Consider the following 22,122-nt stretch of genomic DNA (forward strand, 5'->3'; position numbering starts at 1 on the left):
AACATGTTTAAAGAAATAAAAAAAGTTTTGCCTCGCTGGGGATAACCATTCCTTTGTATATAGTCTTGTATTAGTTTAGAACCTTCTTATTTAGAAAAAAAAAGGGGGAGATGTAGTAGGTACCATTCCAGCTTGGATCTGGAAGTTCCAACCCCAATTCAGACTCTGGCAACTGTCACGCCTACGAGGCAGGGCCAGGGGATGCGCCTGGAGACCCGAGAGCTGGATGGGCCAGCGCTCTCTATGTGCACTCTCTCTGTGCCGGAACCCTGAGTGGTGGAGGTGGACTGAGCAGAGCTCCAGAGAACACTGTTAGATTGTGATACAACTTTTCCAGACCCTGCGAACTACCTATCACTTAATTTGTGAATTACACCATTAAATAAATATCCTTTTAACTACGTGGAGTGGCCATAATAATTTCACCAATAGGTAGGATCATGGAGGAAAGATGCCTATTATAAGGATTTAGAAAGAGGTGAATCACTGAAAGTAAAGTCCAGCTTCTTATTCTAAGAGGGTGATTAATTTTGAAGACCATTTCTACCAAAACAAAGAGTGATCATTGGCGGGGCAAGTGGGGGAGAGGTGAGCACACAGGAAATCTTCTGAGTACAGAAACTACTTAAGCTGAAGATATGGGTGGCTCAATAAAAGCTCTGCATTTTTTTTCATTTAGGCACACTGTTTATAAAGTTTTCTTTGAATTAGCTGAGGGTTTGCTGCTATGATTGGCTGAGTTTGATGTTTTTTCAAACAGCAAATGGTGGAAGATAAAATAGGCACAAATGAATAATCTCTAAAAATCAATATAGCAAATTAAGTCAGTGATTAACAGGTGAAGACTCAGAGAGAGATAAAGTTTGAAACTGTTGAAAAATTTAAAGATGATCTAATAATTGATGTTAAATAATAGGGTTACAGTTAGTAGATGAAAAAAGTACATGTGTACATTTAATGAAAATTAGAAAACACACAAATGCATGCAAAATTTAATACATTAGTGTATACAAAATACAATGTAATAATAGTTATTTTCCAAAACACAATATGAGATAATGGACTGCAGATATTCAAAGTTTGGTTGGGGTAAAATAATGTCAGGAAACTAAATATCTAGACTGGATAAACAAAATTCCTGTTGTATATTCCAAGGTGACAAGAAGAAGGTTCATATTTAAAGTAAGAATCATATATTTCTAAAAATAAAGTGTGTGTGGGGGGAGTAAGAGGTGAAGGGCTGATGGCTATGGTTTGTAGTGCTTCAAATGTTAGAATAATCCCAGAGCCAGATGTCCATAATAGCAAAACCAAGAGTACAGTGTGATGATTGAAGTGTATTGTAACAGTTCCAAGATACTCAATGTAGGAAACAAACAAGTTTAATTTTCAGAAGACATTTTAGTTTCAAAATGTTTCTTATTCCTACAATGATAACTATAAATTCTTTCTGGCCTTAACAGAATAGTATAGCACTTTGGGAGAAAAATGCATCCTAGAAGACCAGCACTAGAAGCCAAGATAGAAAATACTTCTGTGGCCACCACAGCCTTGCCCTTGGTGCTTTGGTAGACAGGAAGGAAGGTGACCCAAACACTACAAAAAACCAGCATGCTAAAGGTCAGGAACTTGGCTTCATTAAAAGTATCAGGCAGGTTTCTCACAAGAAAAGCCAGGGTGAAGCTCCCCACTGCCAGGCAGCCCAGGTATCCAAGGACACAATAAAAAGCAGTGACTGAACCCTTGTTGCACACAATGATGATGTGATCATATTCTGAGTGTGTATCTATGTCAACAAAAGGAGGTGATGTCCCCAGCCATATGCCAAGGGGAATAAGTTGGATCAGAGTGCAGAAGGGAACTATGAAGCTAGGTACTCTTGATATCAACAACCATCTCATCCTTCTTCCTGGAGAAGTAACACTGAATGCCAGAACCACAGTAACAGTTTTGGCTAAGACAGTGGAAAGAGCCACAGTGAACACAGCTGAAAATACTGTCTGCTGTAGAATGCAAGTGGCTGTGTTGGGATAACCAATGAAGAGCAAAGGACAGAGAAAACAGAGGATGAGGGAGATGAGCAGAATATAGCTAAGAGTTCTATTATTAGCTTTGACAATTGGAGTGGTTCGGTGTTTTACAAAGATCCCAAGAATGGAAACTGCCAGTCCAGAGAAGAACAAGGATAAGGAGCTTAAAATCATCCCCAAAGCATCTTCATAGGATAGGAAGATCACACCTTTTTGAATGCAGTGAATTCTCTGCATATTGGCATATTGATTATCTCCACACCTCAAACACTGCTCCATATCTGTTGTGAAATAAAAAGTTTTGAGGGAAATTTATTAGTAAGAGACCAGAAAATGGAGAGATTCCACATTTAGTCATCTCTTGTCACCAGATGAAACCCTCAGTGCTTGGAATGTGTTACATCAGATGGAATTTTTATCAAAAGGGGCTTTGTTAACTCCATCAAACAATATATTCACCTAGGCTATTTTTTCCTCTCCAAAACAAGAGGAAGGTCCTCTTGCTGAAGACTATGCCTAGATAATACATTAAACACAGAGAAAATGACAAGTTTCCTAATTAGAACCTCCAGCCCTAAAGACTAATGTTGATGGTACTAATGATTACTCTGGACTAGCCAAAAGAAAATGGTGAACAGTACCTTCGCTATAATCCTAGTATCAAACATGGAGGTCTTGAGGTCTGTACAGACAGACAAAAAGTGACAGACCTGTGTAGGAAGTGGAAGTGATGTAGCTGGAATAAGAGAGCCAATGAGAGAACAGTACAGAAAAGGCATATAAACGTGAGTATACAGAAAGAAGCTCTCCTTGGAAGCTGCTGAGTTGGTGAGGTGAGGCTAGCTCTTGGTTCTTCCTATACCTCTGATCTTTCCGTTGGTCTTTAACTAAAATTTCTGGCTCTGTGTTTTTTATTATTAAGGCCATTTAGAAATTTGTCTACAAGTAGCACCCAATGAACTTGGCAAGAATTCATTAAAAAATGCTTGTGGGCTTACAGGGCTTCTGGCTCAGGCCTGGTTGCAAAGGTCAGGCCAGAGCACATGGCTAGAGTCTCTTTGGCTTTCTTTCTCATGGTGTGTGGTGTGGTCTCTCTCTCTCTCGATTCCCATCTCTGACTGCTACCACACTAGGTAGCTGCTTTGAAAATCTCTTGGACTTCTACTGTTCTATGCAATGACAAATTTGGTAAGTTGATTAAGTTATCTTAAAGAGTGAAATTAGTTAAAAAAATTTTTTTCCACATTAAAAAAATGGGAAACGTCTTTACTATGCAAGAAATTTTGTCTCTGATAACACATAAGGCAGTCTGAAAATAGAACAATAAAATGAGAGTATAATTAATATTGATGGGAATTGAAATTATGAATATTATTTGCTTTATTATTTTCATTTTAGCATTAAAAAGTTGGTCAATTTAAGTAATAAGATAAAAGCTTTAGACAAAAATGTTATAATGAATCATAGAGAAATTCAGACCCAGACAAGAGAATTTAAAGGTGAACCTAACTCAGTGTTGACTTTAGAAAAATTGTTAAAATGAATTATAGAGAAATTCAGACCCAGACAGAAGAACTTAAAGGTGAAATTATTTCAGGATTGAATTATACAGTTACAGAGAGACAGCCTGTTTTCAAACAAACAAAATTAATCTATCTGGTAACCTTACAGGAAATACCTCCTCAAGGGCATGTACAAGCTAATTGGAATCCAGTGGAAATGTTAGTTTTAAGGAGATTTAAACAAGCTATAGTATCATATGGCATTCATTCTTCATTTGTAAAGCAGATATTAAACTTTTGGTGAATTTGTGTAGAATTATCTTTCATGACTGCAAAGAATTAATTACAGCTGTCCTAGAGGCTGGAGCACAATTTCAATGGACAACTTGGTTTAAAGAGGAAGCTAAAACAATAGAACAACAACATAGGACTAGAGGTGTAGATATTTCCAAGGATCAGCTTCTTGGAGAAGGCAATTACCCTGATATACAAAGACAATATTTATAAATTTATGCCACATGGCAGCCATGAATGCATGGGACAGAATTGAGGAGGCAGGGAAGAAAATTGAATCATTACAAAAGTTATACAAGGCCTGAAAGAATCCTTCACAGATTTCTTACAAATGCTCTCTTCAGCAGTAAATAGAAGAACACGAAATTGAGAAGCTAGTCAGATAATAATTGAAACTTTGGCTTTTGAGAATGCAAATTCAGCATGCAAAAACAATAACCAGGCTATAAAACGCAAGATCAGTACCCTTGGAGGATCCAATCAGGGATACAATTAATATTGAGTCTTGTGACCATGATGATAAGAGATGTGATATGAAAAATTTGAGGAGAAAAAATAATGTCAGATGTGTCAGTTGCATTAACCAACTTCATTAGAAAAGGGAGTGTAAACAGGGTTTTCCAAGAAAGAATGTTTATTCAAGGAATAGTGATAACAGAATGCTTCTTCCTTCTGGATTATGCAGAATATGTGGTAAGGGAAAACATTGGACCAATGAATGTAGATCAACAAGGGACAGACAAGGTAATCCTTTGATATCATTCAATTCTAAGAGAATCCTCATGCAGGACCCCATTACAAATTCAGTTCAGACTTTTCCTGCCATATTCGAAGAAACTGCTTCTCAGAGCAAATAAATAACCAAATGCATATTGGAATAAAACAGGCTGTTCATGATGATATAACAGGTGTAGCAGAGAGAACAGGAAATTCAGGAGAAACCATAAGGCAAATTTGTCAAACTACTATAAATGAACAAAGAACAAAATTAAAAGTAAAAAATATATGTTGTTCTCTCGGAAGGTTTGGTAGGTACAGGTGCAGATGTTACAATCATTGCACCAGAATTTTGGCTTCCAAATTGGCCTCTTCAGGAGGTAAATGTTCAGCTGTTAGGGATTAGAACATTACCTCAGTGAACCAGAGTGCAAGATGGCTTGAATGTATAGGTCCAGAAGGACAGAGACGAAAAATAAAGCCATCCATGGCAAACATAGCTATGAACTTAAGGGATCATGATCTATTACAACAATGGAATACCAAGATTAACAATCCTCCAACCTCAGAAACAAACCGTAAACTAACAAATGTTTCTGAGAGAAATGTTAAGAGGTATCGACATTAAGATAAGTCACTGGCCATTCAGATTGTGGAAGAACAGGGCACAATAACTGCTGAACTTTCAAAGACACCAACAACTCAATTTTTAAAGTGGTTTACAGAGAAGCCTGTATGGGTTCAGCAATAGTCTTATCAACAGAGAAACTGCAGGCCTTGGAGGGCTGGTACAAGAGCTGTTAAATGCTCAACTGATTAAAGAATCAGCCAGCCCTTGGAATTATCCTGTTTTTGTTATTAAAAGAAATCTGGTAATGGAGAATAGTAACAGAACTAAGAGCAGTTAACAAAGTAATTCAGCCAATGGGCTCTCTACAATCTGGAATTTCTTTGCCTACTTCATTACCTAAAGGATGGCCTCTTATAGTTATCAATTTAAAAGACTGTTTCTTTTCAATACCCTTACAAATAAAGACAGAGAAAGATTTGCCTTCACAGTGACTACTTATAATAATTCTCAATCAGCCAAGAGATATAAATGGAGGGTTCTCCCAAAGGGAATGTTGAATGGCACAACCCTGTGCCAATATTTTGTACAACAGCCATTGGAAGTAATACATAAATAATTTCCTAAATCTATAATTTATCATTACATGGACAGTATTTTACTAGCTGATTCAAATGCAGATACTGTAGAAAGAATATTTGAAGAAGTAAAGAAAATTTTGCCTTGTTGGGGATTACAAATTTCTCCTGAAAAGATACAAACAGAAGATTTTATTAATTATGTGTTATACAAAACAAGTTCACAAAGATTAAACCCGAAAAGTTGCAAATTAGAAGAGATCAATTATAGAATTTAATGCCTTTCAAAGATTATTTGAAGACATTTCCCATCTATGAACTGTTGGGGTAAAAAAGAATGAACTGTGTAATTTCTTCAAAACCTTAGGAGGTGACAAGGACTTAAATAGTCCAAGAGAATTATCAGGTGAAGCTGAGAGAGAATTGGCCTTGGAGGAAAAGGAAGTACAGGAAGGACACGTGGAATGTATGGATCCAAAGTTTGATTGAATTTTGGTTATTTTGCCCTCTAAGCATTCTCCTACAGGAATTTTAATGCAGAGGGAAAACACTATATTTTATTGGATATTTCTATGATTTAAACAGAGTAAAAAATTACAAACTTATGTGGAAAAGATATCTCATTTGATTTTAAAAGGAAAATCGAGACTTTGTCAATTCAGCAGGAATAGACACAGCAAAAATTGTAGTACCATTAAATAAGGATAACATAAACAAATTATGTGCAGAAAGTGAACCTTGGCAAAGAACTTGCAGTAATTTTTTCGGAGAGATATCCCAAAAGTGATAGAATTCAATTTACAAAGGAGCTGATTGGATTCTGCCTTAAATTGCTTGGGAAACACCCATATCTGAAGCTCATACATTTTATATAGATGTGAACAAACAAGGAAAGGCATGTTACAAGTCAGAAAATTTAAGTCAATTGATTCAAAGTCCTTATAATTTGGTGCAAAAATTGGAAGTGTATATTATTCTGTTGGTATTAATGGATTTTTCTGAACCTATAAACATAGTTACTGACTCTCAGTGTTCTGAAAGGGTGGTCTTACATATTGAGACTGAAGAACTTATTCCTGATGAGTCAGAATTAACTTTGTTTTTTATTCAGTTGCAAGACATAATCAGGAATAGGAAGCAGCCCTTATATATAAGTCATATCTGGTACCATATAGGTCTGCCAGGCCCTGTAACAAAAGGTAATGATGAGATTGATAAACTGTTGATAGGAAATGTGCTGGTGGCCTCCGAATTTCATAAAAAACATCATGTCAATAGTAAAGGTTTAACAATGGATTTTCTCAATAACCTGGCAACAAGCCAAGATATTGTAAGGAAATGTCCTACTTGTTCTTTTTACAATCAGATTCCACTACCAGCAGGATGTGACACGAAGGATACTCAGAGAATGAAGTCTGGCAGATGGATGTATTTCACTTTGCAGAATATGTAAAATGCAGAAATGTGTATGACACACCATAGATACTTATTCAGGATTTCAATGAGCAACTGCTCTGAGTTCTGAAAAAGCTGATTCAGTAATCACACATTTTCTAGAAGTTATGGCCATCATGGTTATACCTGCACAAATAAAAACTAGCAATGCTTCAGCCTATGTCTTGTAAAATGAAGCAGTTTTTTGCCTATTACAGTATAAAGCATATTACAAGTATAGCACATAATCCTACAGGCCAAGCAGTCATAGAATGATCCAGGTGAACTCTAAAGGATATGATAAGTAAACAGAAAGGGGTAACAAAGACCCCTCAGAAATAGATTACATAAGGCTCTATTAATTTTGAATTTTCTCAGTGCTAATGAGAAAGGAACAATGCATAATAGAAACAACTACATAATTAAATCAGCCTAGATACTTTCTTTTTTTTTTTTTTTTTTTTTTTTTTCAGTGTCCCAAAATAAGGTTTATTCTTTGGCACTTCAACCTTTTCAAAGGTTCATCTCAATTCATACAATGATTCAATTAGATCAAGATCACAGAAATGTCACTGAGATCATCTTTGATTCCGTGAACAAAAGGGACCTGAAGGGGTGAGAGAGATACAGTAGAGGGAGGGAGGGTTACAGGGGGTTAACCAGCCAATGAGTACATGTCATTTTCCTTTATTCAAGTGATTCTCATGCTATTCAAATATTCTATAGTTGATAACATTTTTCATTCTGAGGTAGGTGTTTTAATTTTTGTTACTGTTTTGAGAAATTCTTCTTCAACGAATAATTTTTAGTTGTCTACTTTTAAAGGTACTGTGCAATTTTTAAATAATTTTTCAAAGTCAGGCTGATACTTCCAGTTCTTTCTGGCCAGACTTTGCTGCATCATGTATAGAAAGACAGCTGTTCTGCCTAGAACCTGTCTCAGAAATTGACCTATATATCCTGTGCCCCATAGCATCCACTTCCTCAAAGATGTAGCCAGGGGGCTCCGTATATGATGCTGGGCATCTGCCCATTTCCTTGGGAGTAAAGCTAATAGAGTAAGTAGTCAGACCCTCCACAGGGATGTTTTGAGGGCCAACCCAGGCGGGCTTGTAGTTTTTAGTGGTGACAGGTGGGTGGGGCACATAGCAGGTCTTAGTGGTCGTCTGGCAGTCCAAAGGCTCAACAGGCAGGCTCAGATGGTGAGTGGGTTTGACTGGCTTTGTCTGCACCGCTGCCCACTGCTTGTAGTCATCTTTGGTGGTGGTGGAGCTTTCAAAATGGCCCCTATTCTTAATGGAAGGTACAGGTCGGCAAGTTTGAGCTGGGAAACCCTTAAGGTATCTGTAATGGGTCTGTGTAGTTGTCAAAAGATCCATCTTCTCCTCAGGAGGGACGTAGGAAACAGGAGCTTTGGTGAATATCTGGGGTGTTTCCCAAGCTTGGAACTTATCTTGAAACTCTGTGCTGTTCGAGAAAGGTATATCTTGTGGAGGCAACTTGGCTGGAGGTTTGGAGCTCTTGGCAGGCTCCCCTAGGAGGCCTCGGTAGGACTCTTTGTGCGTGGTCAGGTTCTCAAAAGGGATGTCACAGGGTCTAAATTTCTCAGGCTCTCTAACAAAGCGCTTCTCCACAGGGTGGGGCACATAACTCATCTTGTAGTTAGTTAGATCCTCCAAGGGGATGTTATAGAGCTTTGGTTTGGCCGGAGGCTTACAGCTCACAGTAGTCACAAGGCCTTTTATGGTATAGTCATCCTGGTGTGTGGTCCTGTTTTCAAACCAGGTAGACTCTGGTCGGAACTTGTGTGATGGACGAATAAGATCTCGTTTTGGTTGGTTCCAAGGTAAATAATCAGCTTTGTACGTAGGCAGGTACTGTATCTTGTCACCATTCGGAAATTTACTGTCCCGAGGTTTGATGGGGCCAACTTGACAGACAGGGAGGTAGTTAAAGTCGTGTTTGTATGTTGTGAGTAAATCCATAGTCTCTTGGCTTGGAATGTATGGGTCATGCTGATGGAATTTCACTGGTACCATTTTGTGAAGCCCAAAATCTCTCCTGGATGTGGTCAGGCCTTCCATGGGTATGGATCCTTTCTTGTATACCCCCTTGGGCTTAAAGGAATCTCTGGGCAGGTAAGACTCATAGACAGGATAATTCTGAGTGTATTCGGTGAGAAGACATGGTTTCTCTGTTTTATCATAAATCTTCGTAGGGAGATGTGGACAGTGATGCCGCCTTGGCTTGTTTCTTGCCAGCTTTTCTTAACTTTAATTATCCCGTCTAGCTTTTGCCTCTGGGCTTTTTCCTTTTCTTATTTCTGTATATCTTACTTTTACTCTTACTCCATGGCTGGCTGGGTGGCTGCAAGACCGGGTGGCCAGCGGGCTGGCTGGCTGGCCCCAAGCGTCCTCCTCTCCTCTTCTTGCTCTTTCCAGCCTAGATACTTTCAAGATGTGCTAACCTCACAATGGAAACCAGGATATGTACAACATTGGAGATGAGGTTTTGCTTTTGTTTCTACAGGAGAAGAAAAGCTATGGACAACATCAAAATTGATTTGAACTACAGAAACCACTTAATTAGAAGAGGTGATAGTTCATTGACAAGAATGACCATCTAATTTAAACTAAATTATACCACTAACAAATGCTTTTCATTTAATCAGATATAACTTGCCAAAAGGAAACCTTCACAAAGGGGGAAATGTTTTTGTTTTTGTTTTTTCTTTCAGGAGAATGAAGGGTAAATAATCTGAAGAACACAGGTCAAATGAGACATTTGAAGAAAAAGGACAAATCATCTAGAAAAAATGTCCCAAGAAAAAGAATAAATTGGCCTATTGGTATATCACGTAGAATTTCATAAGTCTGTCTAAGTGTTTGTTTCTGTTCTTCTTTTTTACAGAGACAACACAAATGGTCATCATGTAGTCCCAGTTCAATTAAAAACTAAAGCCGGCTTTGAAGTTGGATAACGGCTCTCTCCTTCTCTACACCCAAGCATGTTTGTTAAAGGAAAATGCAAAAATCTCAGTATCATGTCAGAAGAAAGAGCCATCTGATATGGAGCAGAAGAAATCCAAAATTAAGGGACTATTCTATTGCCACTAACCTCAATTTTTTGGTTCTATTTTGATTCTTTAAACTTTTCTTAAGGAATGAATTTCATATCAGAATTTATAAGGTTAATAAATATATATACATATATATAGTACTTTTGTTATTATATTAATGATCATACAGAGTACTAATTCTAGAAAAAGGCTTCATTTAGCTGCCTATACATGTTTTTGTATTGGAGTCTCTATCACTTTTCTGCAGGGAATCAAGACCAGGCCTAAGAGCAAATTTGAAATCTCAGAAAGATAATGGGGGCCCCCAAGGATGATTCCACATGCACAATAATATCACTAAGCTAACAAATATCACCCGAAGATCAGCTTTGGACTATACACTGTTCAGGACAATTTCAAGATGGCCAGCTAAGATGATCCAGCCTCACAGACTGCTTGAACAAGATCTTGAGGTAAGCCCTACACTTTCACGTTATGCAGAAACAGGACAACAAATGATATAATTTCCTCTCCAGGAACTTGATAATTAACCCAAAATTTTTCTTTTCAGAATCCCCTAAAGATGCCTTTGCTTGCATGCCATGTTTTCTGATTATATGCTTTTATGGGATTTCTCAGTGTGTGAACGTATGTATCTCTACATGATCTTGTGAATTTTTATGACTCTATTCTTTCTATTTATTTTGTCTCATTCTGGTTTGTTTAGTTTACTTTTCTTTCTTTCTTTTCTATTTTTTATTCCCCTTTGTCCTCTAATAAAAGATAAAGAGAAAAGTATGAATTTAGGTGAATAGAGAGGTGGAGAGAATCTGGGAGAAGTTGGAAGAAGATAAAAACACTAACAGATTATTTAATGTAAAAATATAATTAAAAAACAAAGACCTTAATTTTTGTAAACTTTGTTATTAAAAGGTCTGAAAATAAATATAAGAATTACAAACTAAAATTAGGCATACAAAAAGCATACAATATAATGTACTTAAATACAGTTATAATTTATACCAGAAACAGAAACTGTAAAGTTTCACATCACATTTTACACTTTCAGAATTTAATATATTTTACTCACTCACTCATCACAAAAAAAAAACAAACAAAAAACATTACAGAATTAGAAAGAGAGAAAAGTTTCAGTAGAATCTTTTAAAAACAAAAGATCCTGGAGCATTGTACTTCAACTTCTAAAACACCACAGATGCCACTGTAGGGTACAATGCCATGCAAAACTATCTGCATCGTTGAGGAAGAAAGAAAAACGTTTCAAGATATAAACAGTCTAAATACTTTATGTACACTAAGCCTGATCTACAGAAAATACTAGAAGTAATACTTTAGGCTGAAGAGAGGAATTAGCATACCAAAGAGTGTGTAGAAAGAAAGAAAGGTAAAACTATAATTATTGAAGTAAAAATATGACTAAGGACAAAGACAGAATAAAAGCATCAAGATGACAGCAATCAACTCACATCTTTTAGTAACTTTAAATGGTAAAGGATTCAACTCCCCAGCCAAAAGACACTGAAAGTTCAATGAACAGGAAACAAAATACATCCTTTCATTATCTACAAGAAATCCAATGTGTCTTCAAAGTTAGTCACCACCATAGAATCAAAAGACTGGAAAAAAATTTCAATCAAATGAGACCAGGAAACAAGCTGGTGTCAATTTCCTAAAATCTTATAAAATGGACTTCAAACAAAATTCATCAGAAGATATGAAATAGGATACTTGATTCTGGACAAGGGACCAATAAGCCAAGAAAACATTACAATCTGAAGCACATGAAGTCTACACACTGCTACACCCAATTTCTAAAATAATATATTACTAGAAATCAAGGGACTGATTGACTTCAATTCAGTATAATTGATTACAGTATCCTGCATTGTCCAACATACAGCTCATCTAGACAAAAATAAATGGAGAGGAACAAGATCTAAATGACACTGTATATCAAATGTTCCTCACTGATACTCCAGACAAAAGACTCAAGAATATGAATTGCATCCAGCAGCCCATGGAAGTTTCTATAAAATAGATGACAAGTCACATATATTAATAACACAAAACAAAAGCCAGTAATACAAAAAAATTTCAATAACTCCACTGATTCTGTCTGTTCAAAATATAATTAAACAGTAAAAAACAAATAACAATATAGTAATAAAAACCACTAGAAAATATATAAACTTATAGAGATTATATGATACACTCACAAAGGATAAATGTTTCATGAAATAAACAAGAAAGAAAGTTAAGCTGGGCGGTGGTGGTGCACGCCTTTAATCCCAGCACTCGGGAGACAGAGCCAGGGGGATCTCTGTGAGTTTGAGGCCAGCCTGGTCTCCAAAGTGAATTCCAGGAAAGAAAGAAAGTTAAATGTTCTTGGATACACATAGAAAAGAAAACACAAGCCTGGCAGTGGTGGCGCTCGCCTTTAATCACAGCACTCAGGAGGAAGAGCCAGGTCGATGGATCTCTGTGAGTTCGAGGCCAGCATGGGCTACCAAATGAGTCCCAGGAAAGGCACAAAGCTACACAGAGAAACCCTCTCTTGAAAAACCAAAAAAAAAAAAAAAAAAAAAAAAAAAAAAAAAAAAAAGGAAAAAGAAAATACAAAACAGCAAATATCTTGGACTTGCTAAAAGCAGTGCTCTGTGAGAAATATACATGCCTGAAAAAATATATTGTACAAATACATCTCTTAATTTTTAAATTCCAGAATTAAAAAGCAAACAGTTCTAAGTCCAGTATATTGGACTATATATTAAAAACCTGTACAGAAACTAATGTAAGTGAAAAACAAACAGCAAATGAAACTAAAAGCTGGGTCTTCAAAAAGAAAACAATCTTGACAGTATCTTATCAGAATTAAACAAACGCACAAAAGAGATCTAATAAATAAAAATCACACATAATTAGGAAAGTATTACAATAAACATCAAAGAACTTTACAATGTTATGAGGGAATACTTAACAGCCTACAAGTTATTACACTGAAAAAAGCTTAAGGAAGGAAATGAATTTCTATACAGATCTGAATGACTAAAGAAAATCTAAGAAGCAATGAACAACGTAAACACACAAACACAAATAAGTTGACTGCCCCAGGAATAAAAAAGCCTTCATTATACAAGAGCTCTGTTTCAAATGCATTCAAAATTAAAATCTAACACATTTTCAGATAAGACTTTCAACCATTTTTAATTATGAAAATTTTCATTATGCAGAATCATTTTTTTTTCAGTTTTCTGACTGATATAGACAGAATAGGATGGAATAGAGCACAGAATTTTCAGTTTGGGGTGGGCATAAAGGTAGGAGATGGTTTAAGTGGAATGAAATTAGAAGAATACAATGTATTGGGCTGGCATTCAGATATATGTATAGGTTTGTGCCTAGAACTGACAATGGTGCAAGCAAAGTTGTCCAGTCCAGACCATTATTAAATTTAATAATTTATTATTAAATATAAAATTTACTTCTGAATAATTACATCAGTAATTATTCAAAAGACAGAAATAGAAGGAATACTTGCAAATTGCTTTTAAGACACCAGAAATATTCTATTAACAAAGTGGGGAGAAAACTTTACTCCAGTAATGAAAAAGTAATTATAAACCTATATCACTAGTAAAATTAATTTCAAACTATCAATAAGACAATTGCAAAACAAATTTCCACATAAAGCAAACAGATCATTGGGCCACATCAAGTTGCCTTTTCTAAGATATGCAAGTCAATAAAAAAAGTACATTGTACAAATAGACTTAAATACAAAAATATCATGATCACCACAGTAGTTGTATAAATACCATTAATAAAAATCAGCCTGCCATGCTTAAATGTCTATGGAGGAAATTATATATGGAGGCATACTTCAACATAATTAAGGGTATATTTTGACAAGACCAAAGCCAATATTGTTCCTAGAGGAAAAAATAAAACCATGCTACTATACTTAGGAAAAAGTTTACAATGTATACTCTCTCTTAATTATTGTGCACAGATACATTATAGGCAGAGAAAGAAATGTTGAACATGCTTTCATTCACATTCAAGTTTCACAAGATAAAAATTCAAAACTAAAATTCCCTTATGCATCACATATAACCACTACTCCAACCCACATTTTGGACATCTTGTATTAGGTTCTATTCAGATAAGTCTACCTCATCCTCTCCTCCACATGACTTTCCCAACCTTCAGATCTACACAAGGACCCACATCCATTGTCCTGGTCTATTCTGAATAACCAATCAGCTTTACTCCAGAATTCATGATCTGGACACAACCTATGTCTGCCTTCCACAACCTATATATCCCTTGAATACTGCACCACAATTCTCTGCCCAGATAGATCCTATACAACTTGTCAACATTTCTAGACAGATGAGTTTGCCTGATTTCCTTCTTCATACTCCAAACCCAAACCCCAGATCCAACCTGGGCCCATTCCATTGTTCTGGTCTGGCCTGGATCATCCCTCTTGCACTATTCCCAGTTCTAGACACCACTCTGTACATATATCATGAATGCCAGCCCAACATGTGGTGTCCATATTATTTCAAATCCAGTTAAGCCTTCTCCAGCCTTTATGCTCAACCCAAACTTCACATTCTGTGCTCTATTCCATCTTACTCTGCCTATGTCAGTCAGCAAACTGAAAAAAAATGATTCTGCATACACTGAACTCATCATAAAAATACAAATAAAATTAAAAAAAGATCAAAGCAGTATCCCATCCTCTCTGAATTCATCAGTCTAACAGAAATGGTCTCAAACAAGAATTACCCAGATGAAATATGGAACAAAGAATTTGAGAGAACCATCGTAAACATCAAAGAATAAATGGAGTTTAAAGAAGACATGAAGAAAGAGCTGAATGATTTTGAATAAGCATTACCATAAGGAGAGTAAACACTTGAATGATCTCCATGGAAACAAAAACAAAAAGTTGATTAAAATGATGAAGAGACCCAGGATTTCAAAACCCATTTATTAGTGGAATAAAACTTTTGAAAATAACTGAAGATGAAACATAGGTGGGAGATTCCTCTAATTATTATACAAATAACACAACACAAGAATTCTAGTCCCCAAAGGCATACAGTGTGATATCTTCTTTCCCCAAAATATAATACTAAATATAATAAAAGACAGAGTTGTGATTGTATTCTGCTTATTGTGTAATTTTGTACTCTCGTTTTAATAGTAGATTTTTAAAATAAATAAGTACAGGGGAATAAATTTGGTTTTAAAGATATTTTCTAATGATATCCATTTATTGAATTTAAAGAGGAATACTAAAGAGAAAGGATGACTGTGTTCATAAATTTTACACTTACTTGTTTCATTAGAAATCTCATTTTCTGGACAAGGAGTACAATCAAAACAACAGATAGCCTTTCCTTCCATATGTGCTTTCCTGAATCCAGGACTACAACTCTCACTGCACAGTGATTGTGGGGTCTGAGGAAAATCAGAGATGCACTAGTAACTACTTCATCATTCATGCAACATAACAATAAATACAGTGACTCAGTGAACAGGAACTTTACAACATAATATTGTGTTCTTCAGTTAAACTGATTCTTTAGAAGTTTTTGGTTTGTATATATGTTCATGGCCTAAAGAGAGTTCTCTAATCCTGATATTCTCTGAGAATTCATGAGAACTGTACAATTTGAATCCTGATAAACTAATGTTCACTAAATTAGTACTTTGTAGATATTTTGAATCTGGTACCAGATGTTTTTCACTTGCTGTTTGACTGTCATGTGGAGAATAATTTCCTCTGCTGTGGACTTTTAGTGTAATACCACAGTATAAGACAAATACCAATAAAATATCTGACTATGGTATACAGCAATCTATAGTATGTGTATTAGTATAGGATTAGAGTTCCTTTGACAATTTTATAGTGATGAATGTTAACAAAGACATTGTATTTGGATCTTATGAAAAACATAAATCTAATGCAAAGATTGACAAATACACAAGACCAATTCTATCAGTATAAACCAAAATTCCTTAAATCATATTTGAGAAATGTACATTGGAGGCCAAGTACAGAGTAACCAGAAATCAAGAATAATAAAAACAAGGATATGATGTTAGTTATTTGTAGTTCAAAATAGTACGTTAGCTTCCACCAACCTCTGTAAATCCTAAGGCCCACTCTATCATGTCCTCGTGTAAGGACAATTGATGACCAGGAGGTGCAAATGGAGAAAACATTCCTACTTTCAACATGTGCACAAAATTGATTGGAAAATGGCAATAGTTGAGGATATCATATTCTGCCACAGATTTCCTTTTCTCATCCAAAATCACTTGGTTAGAATCCAAATGATAAAGCTGAGTATTCCTTAGAAAGGAGTGCAGCTAGGAGCAATGAATGGCTCAGGTTAATCAGAAAGCAATACATGGAAAAGCCCTTCATCTCTTTTATTCATTATATCATGAGTCAGATTTACCACAACAACGAATAAAGCATAACAAGTTCAATGGTATGAAAAACTAAAATTTCCTAATATTCCCGAGGTCAATAAGATGAAACAAAATGCACTATGAGTCAGAACATGATTAATGTTGTTCATCCAGATCTCAGTAGTGCAGTGAAAGCTTGACATATTAAAAGATGATCTTGAGATATATAGGTGATATGTATTCTCAAGTAGTTATTAATACACAAAGTCCACTTTAAACATTATTTATGTACAATACCCATGTTTTCTCAGCAGCACTTAGGCATTCCTAAAGTTATTTCATATATTGGTGGATTTAAAGCAATTCCTAATCAAACCATCATTTTTATATAGAAAATATTTTTCTGCTGAAGAAATAACTCTAGCAAGATATCATCTGATTTCTATGTGAATCCTGTATCCCATATGTGTATTGGTGTACACACACACACACACACACACACACACACACACACACACACACATAAATTTTACAAAAAAACAAAATGAGAATGTTGACATAAAATGAATTTCCCATTTCATGCTGGTAATTTGTTCATCAATATGATATCATTACTTATTATATTCTGTCTTACTGTAAACCGCAAAAAAAATCTAAGATTTCTATAAAAGCACACCCACAACTGGTCACTTTCTGTTCCCATAAATTCTTTCTTGAGAAAATTGTCTCTCTTATAATCTGTGCCATCCAAAGTCATGTCCATTACCTTCCAGGGGAAATGCAACAGTCTCTTTAAACCTCCTAGTCCCTGAAATTCTACTTGATGAAGAAATAAATCATGAAGAATATGGGCCAAAGCATACACAGCATTGTATAGGTTGTAACTCTCCTCACTCATGGCCATGTCAATAAATGGATAAGGTAACATTCCCAAGGAGGCATTGAGTGGACAGTTCTCCAGTTTTGTGCAGTCAGACTCAGAAAATGAACAATCAAACATTAAAGACCAGTGTATAGCTAAGTAAACATCATTTGGGTATTTCGAGGGGTTAATAGCATGGATAAATTTTCTAAAACCTGCGATTTCCTTATGGTGGTGTGAAAACATGAGAGAACCATGAACTGGGTGTAAGAACATACTTTGTGTCATTTTGAAAGAATAATATGGTGAGGCCATGACCCAGACTTTCTGTGTCCTTAGAGATTGTTCTACCATGTGAAAGAATATGATCAGTGAATCAGAGTCAAAATAGACTATAATCACATTTACTGATGATTTCAAGATGTGAAGAATTTCATCCACTTTAATATCTGGATCTCCTGTTGATCTACTGAGTGACATGATTTCCACAAAGGCCACACAGATACCATTCTTGTCCATTTCTCTTCTAAAGTCAGACCAAAACTGAAGGCTTCTTTCATCTTCTGAGATACAAAGCCCCACCCAGTTCCAGTGGAAATAACGGATTAAAGAGATCATAGCATGGGCCAGAAAGGTGTCTTTAGGTGCCATTTGATACACAGAAGTTAAATGGGTATTGCCACTCAGGATGGGATCATAACGCCCAATGGTGAGCTAAGAGAATAAGAGAGTTAATAATAATATGAAGATAAGTTTTTACACAATTATGAAACCTATTTGTACTTAACAATAGCAAAAAGCTTGGGAAGTAAGATTGGCTCTTTTCATAGTTATAGTCACCACCCATATCCTCAGAATGTTTTGGAATATTCATAATTAGACTCAGATTCAGAAAAATACGTTGTCTTCTACAACGTCTACCACTAGTCTATTCCTAATGAAGATCCCTCAGTAATTAAGTTTAAACAAATTTTGCATGATGCATAAATCCAGTCTCCACTTATCATTTTCCTCCATGAATACATCATTATAACTGAACAAATAATCAATACATTTCACTCTATTCGTGCAATACTCACCTGTGGAAATTTGTACAGCTGCAGCAGTTCTCCAAAAAGAGCAGATGCTGTCCATGATGGTCCTGTAATTAATACTACAGACTTACTCTCTTTCCTACAGTTGTAATTAGGAATCATTCTGTCAATCCCTGAAATCCACTGTAAAGAAATATACATTGTGCCTGCATCAATAAATGGGAAATTATTTGCATCAATTCCCAAAGTCATGTTCGGTAAAATATTAGAGTTTCTGTTGACCTCTTCAACAGCAAAGAGGAAGGACAGAAAAGTCATGTAGGTCTTGAGCTTAAGCCTATAAAGATGGAAAGGAATCATGAAGAGGTGGGTGCAAGTCATTATTTTATTCAAGAATAATGCAATAAGTTTAAAGATTGTAGTTCATATAGCGACCAATTAAACACACTGAATTTTTACTTTGTCAGCATTTATAAATTGTACAAAATATTGCATTTTATCATTAGAGTTCATAGGTGTTTATAATATAATTTTGTTCTTTTCAATTGGCTATTACAAAATAGTCCTCCCTCTCTTGTGGTTCCCCTTCCTCTACTGTAAGTTCTCCGAATACTTCCTATTCCCACTCTTATATTTAATTTAATAATTACTATCTTGTATATACATACTGAGAACTTTATGACTCTCTCTAGGGTAGATATTCCCACCCACAACTCCAGCTTCTTTACCAGAGGCCAGGCTGGTCCAATGGATCCCAGATAAGGCACCACCCACTGCCAAAAAACACTCCTCAAACCTACTCAGCATCTCCAGACTGCATTCCCTTGCCTGGGCTCCATAATCTGTCTCACAAATTTGGCACAAAACTTCTGTTTAACACATGGAAAGCCTGATTCAAGGGAAACTATGTCAGATTCTGCCCACTGCTAATTAACAATCTCTAAATATGGCCCAACAATCTCTAAATATACCCTCTCTCTTGACCTCTATAGGGAAGACCACAACTTCAGGAGAAAACCTCTGCTTTATTAGAGGCCATACCAGTATAGAAATTATAGAGACCAAGCAGGTACCTAGAACACCAGAGGTCACACAGGTACTCTGAATCTCAAAGCAATGTGGGTATCCAAAAACTCAGAGTTCTTGAAGGTGACAAATACAACAGCAGAAACACTCTACTCGGTCTGAAGACTCACTGGTCACCAGAACCCCTTGGTACATAGTCCAGAAGAACAGAAATGAAACTGAAACCAAGGAACAAAACAACCATCTAAGAAAGACAAACTCAGGAACTAATCACTATAGTCATCCAAAACAAAATGCCTACATGCCAATGTAAGAACACAATTAACAACAGAAAGAACAATATGGCATCATCAGAGCCTAGCTATCCTATGACAGCAAGAACTGAACATTCCCACCCAGTCAATCACAAGAAAATGACCTTAAGAATAACGTTATGCAGATGATAGCATCTTTAACGAGGAAATGAAAACATCTCCTAAAGAAATTCAGGGAAAGACAATCAAAATATTGGAGAAAAGCAATAAATTCCTTAAAGAAAGTCAGGAAAATAAACAGGTGAAGGAAGCTGTTAAAGTCCTGAAAATGGAAACAATAAAGATATTATAGAGGGAATTCTGGAAAGGGAATACTCAAGTAAGAGAACAAGAAATAAAAAGGAAGCATCACAAACATAATACAGAACATGGAAGACAGAATCGCAGGTAATGAACATACAATATAAGAAACAAATTTATAGGTCAAAGAAAATGTTAAATCTGACAATTTTCTAACACAAAAATTCAGGAAATCTGGGACACTATGGAAGGACCAAACATAAGAACAGAAGAAGAATCCTTGCTCAAAGGTCCAGAAAATATATTCAACAAAATCACAGAAGAAAATTTTCTTTACCTAAAGGAGAACATTCGTATAAAGGTACAAGAATCAAACAGAATACCAAATAGATTAGACCAGGAAAAAGTTCATATGCCACATAATAAAGACATTAAATATACATAAAAAGAAATAATATTAAAAGCTGCAAGAAAAAAGGCCAAATAACCCATAAAGGCATATGCATTAGAATTACACTGGGATTCTCAGTAGGGAGCATAAAAGTCAGAATGCCCTGGACAGATGTCTTGCATACTCTACAAGACCATGGATACAAGCCAAGACTACCAGCAAAATTTTCAATCACCATAGATGGAAAAAAAAGATATTTCAAAAGACATTCAAATTTAAGCAATATCTCTCCACAAATACAGCTCTATAGAAGGTAATAGAAAGCAAACACAAACCCAAGGAAGTTATCTACTGCTATAAAATCACAGGTAAAAATAATTTCACACCAACAAAAGGCAGAGAAAGGAAACAGACACACACAGAGACACACATACACACATGCATGCACAATCACCACCAACAACTAGAATATAACAGAAATTGCCAATCATTAGTTATTAATATCTCTCTAAATCAATGGACTCAATATCTCAATAAAAGGACACAGGCTATCAAAATGGATACCATCCTTCTGCTGCACTCAAGAAACAAGCCTTAACACCTAAGATAGAAGTTACTGCAGAGTAAAGGATCGGAAAATGACTTTCCAAGCAAATGAAGGAAAGGAGGGAGCTAGTGTAGCTATGCTAATCTAACAAAATAGACTTCCATCCAAAATTAATCAAAGGAGACGGAGAAAGATATTTAGTACTCATCAAAGGAAAAATCCTCAAAGATGATGTCTCAACTTTGAACATCTATGCACCAAGTGCAAGGGCATCCATATTTGCCAAAGAAACATTATCAAAGTTCAAATAACACATTGCACTTAACACATCAATTGAAGGAGACTTCAATACCTCACTCTGACCAGTGGGCAGGTCATCTAGACAGAAACTAAAAAGAGAAATAATGGAGCTAACAGACATTTTGACACAAATATACCTAACATGTATCTACAGAACATTTTATACAAACACAAAAGAAGATAGCTTCTACTCAGCACCTCTTGGAACATTCTTCAAAACTGACCATATACTCAGTCACAGAGCAAGTCTCAACAGATGCAAGATAATTCACATATACTACTGTTCCTTATCAGACCATGATGGATTAAAGTTGTAGTTCTACAAGAGAAATGACAAAAAGCCTGCAAACTAATGGAAACTGAACAACTTTCTACTCTATCACTACTCAGTCAAGGAACAAATAAAAGATCAAGACTTTCTATAATTCAATGGAGATGAATTCACAGCACACCCGACTTATGGGAAACAATGAAAGTGATGCTAAGAGGAAAGTTCACAGTACTAAGGGCCTTCATAAAGAAATTAGAGAGATCTCATGCTAGGGACTTCATGGCATATTGGAAAACTCTAGAACAAAAGAAGCAAATGCACCCAAGAGGAGTAGACTACAGGAAATAATCAAACTGAGGGATTAAATCAATAAAACAGAAACAAAGAGGACAATATAAAGAAAGAAATGAAGAAATGGGTTCTTCCAAAAAAAATCAACAAGATAGGCAAATCCCTATTCAAAGTAACTAAAAGACAGAGAGTAGATTTTCAAATTAAAAAAT

General features: G+C 35.8%; 2 protein-coding genes across 2 annotated transcripts; both read right to left on the minus strand.

Moving 5' to 3' along the window:
• Positions 1-1,382: 1,382 nt before the first annotated feature.
• LOC114703108 (vomeronasal type-2 receptor 116-like) lies at positions 1,383-18,867 on the minus strand (the record flags this gene model as incomplete). Its single annotated transcript, XM_037201973.1, has 5 exons — positions 1,383-2,311; positions 15,551-15,674; positions 16,362-16,589; positions 17,401-18,210; positions 18,576-18,867. Coding segments are annotated over 5 exons (2,383 nt in total), but the record flags the coding sequence as incomplete, so codon positions are not given.
• LOC114703107 (stabilizer of axonemal microtubules 1-like) lies at positions 7,584-9,359 on the minus strand. The gene has a single exon (XM_028883828.2). The coding sequence runs from the start codon at positions 9,205-9,207 to the stop codon at positions 7,981-7,983; it is 1,227 nt and encodes a 408-aa protein (XP_028739661.1). The 5' UTR covers positions 9,208-9,359; the 3' UTR covers positions 7,584-7,980.
• Positions 18,868-22,122: the final 3,255 nt, after the last annotated feature.

Source organism: Peromyscus leucopus, unplaced genomic scaffold (assembly GCF_004664715.2).
Source record: "Peromyscus leucopus breed LL Stock unplaced genomic scaffold, UCI_PerLeu_2.1 scaffold_589, whole genome shotgun sequence".
Classification (NCBI taxonomy): domain Eukaryota; kingdom Metazoa; phylum Chordata; class Mammalia; order Rodentia; family Cricetidae; genus Peromyscus; species Peromyscus leucopus.

Coding starts and splice junctions, on each gene's coding strand:
- LOC114703107 (XM_028883828.2), bottom strand. CDS start 9,207: ATGGAAGGCCTGACCACATCCAGGAGAGATTTTGGGCTTCACAAAATG.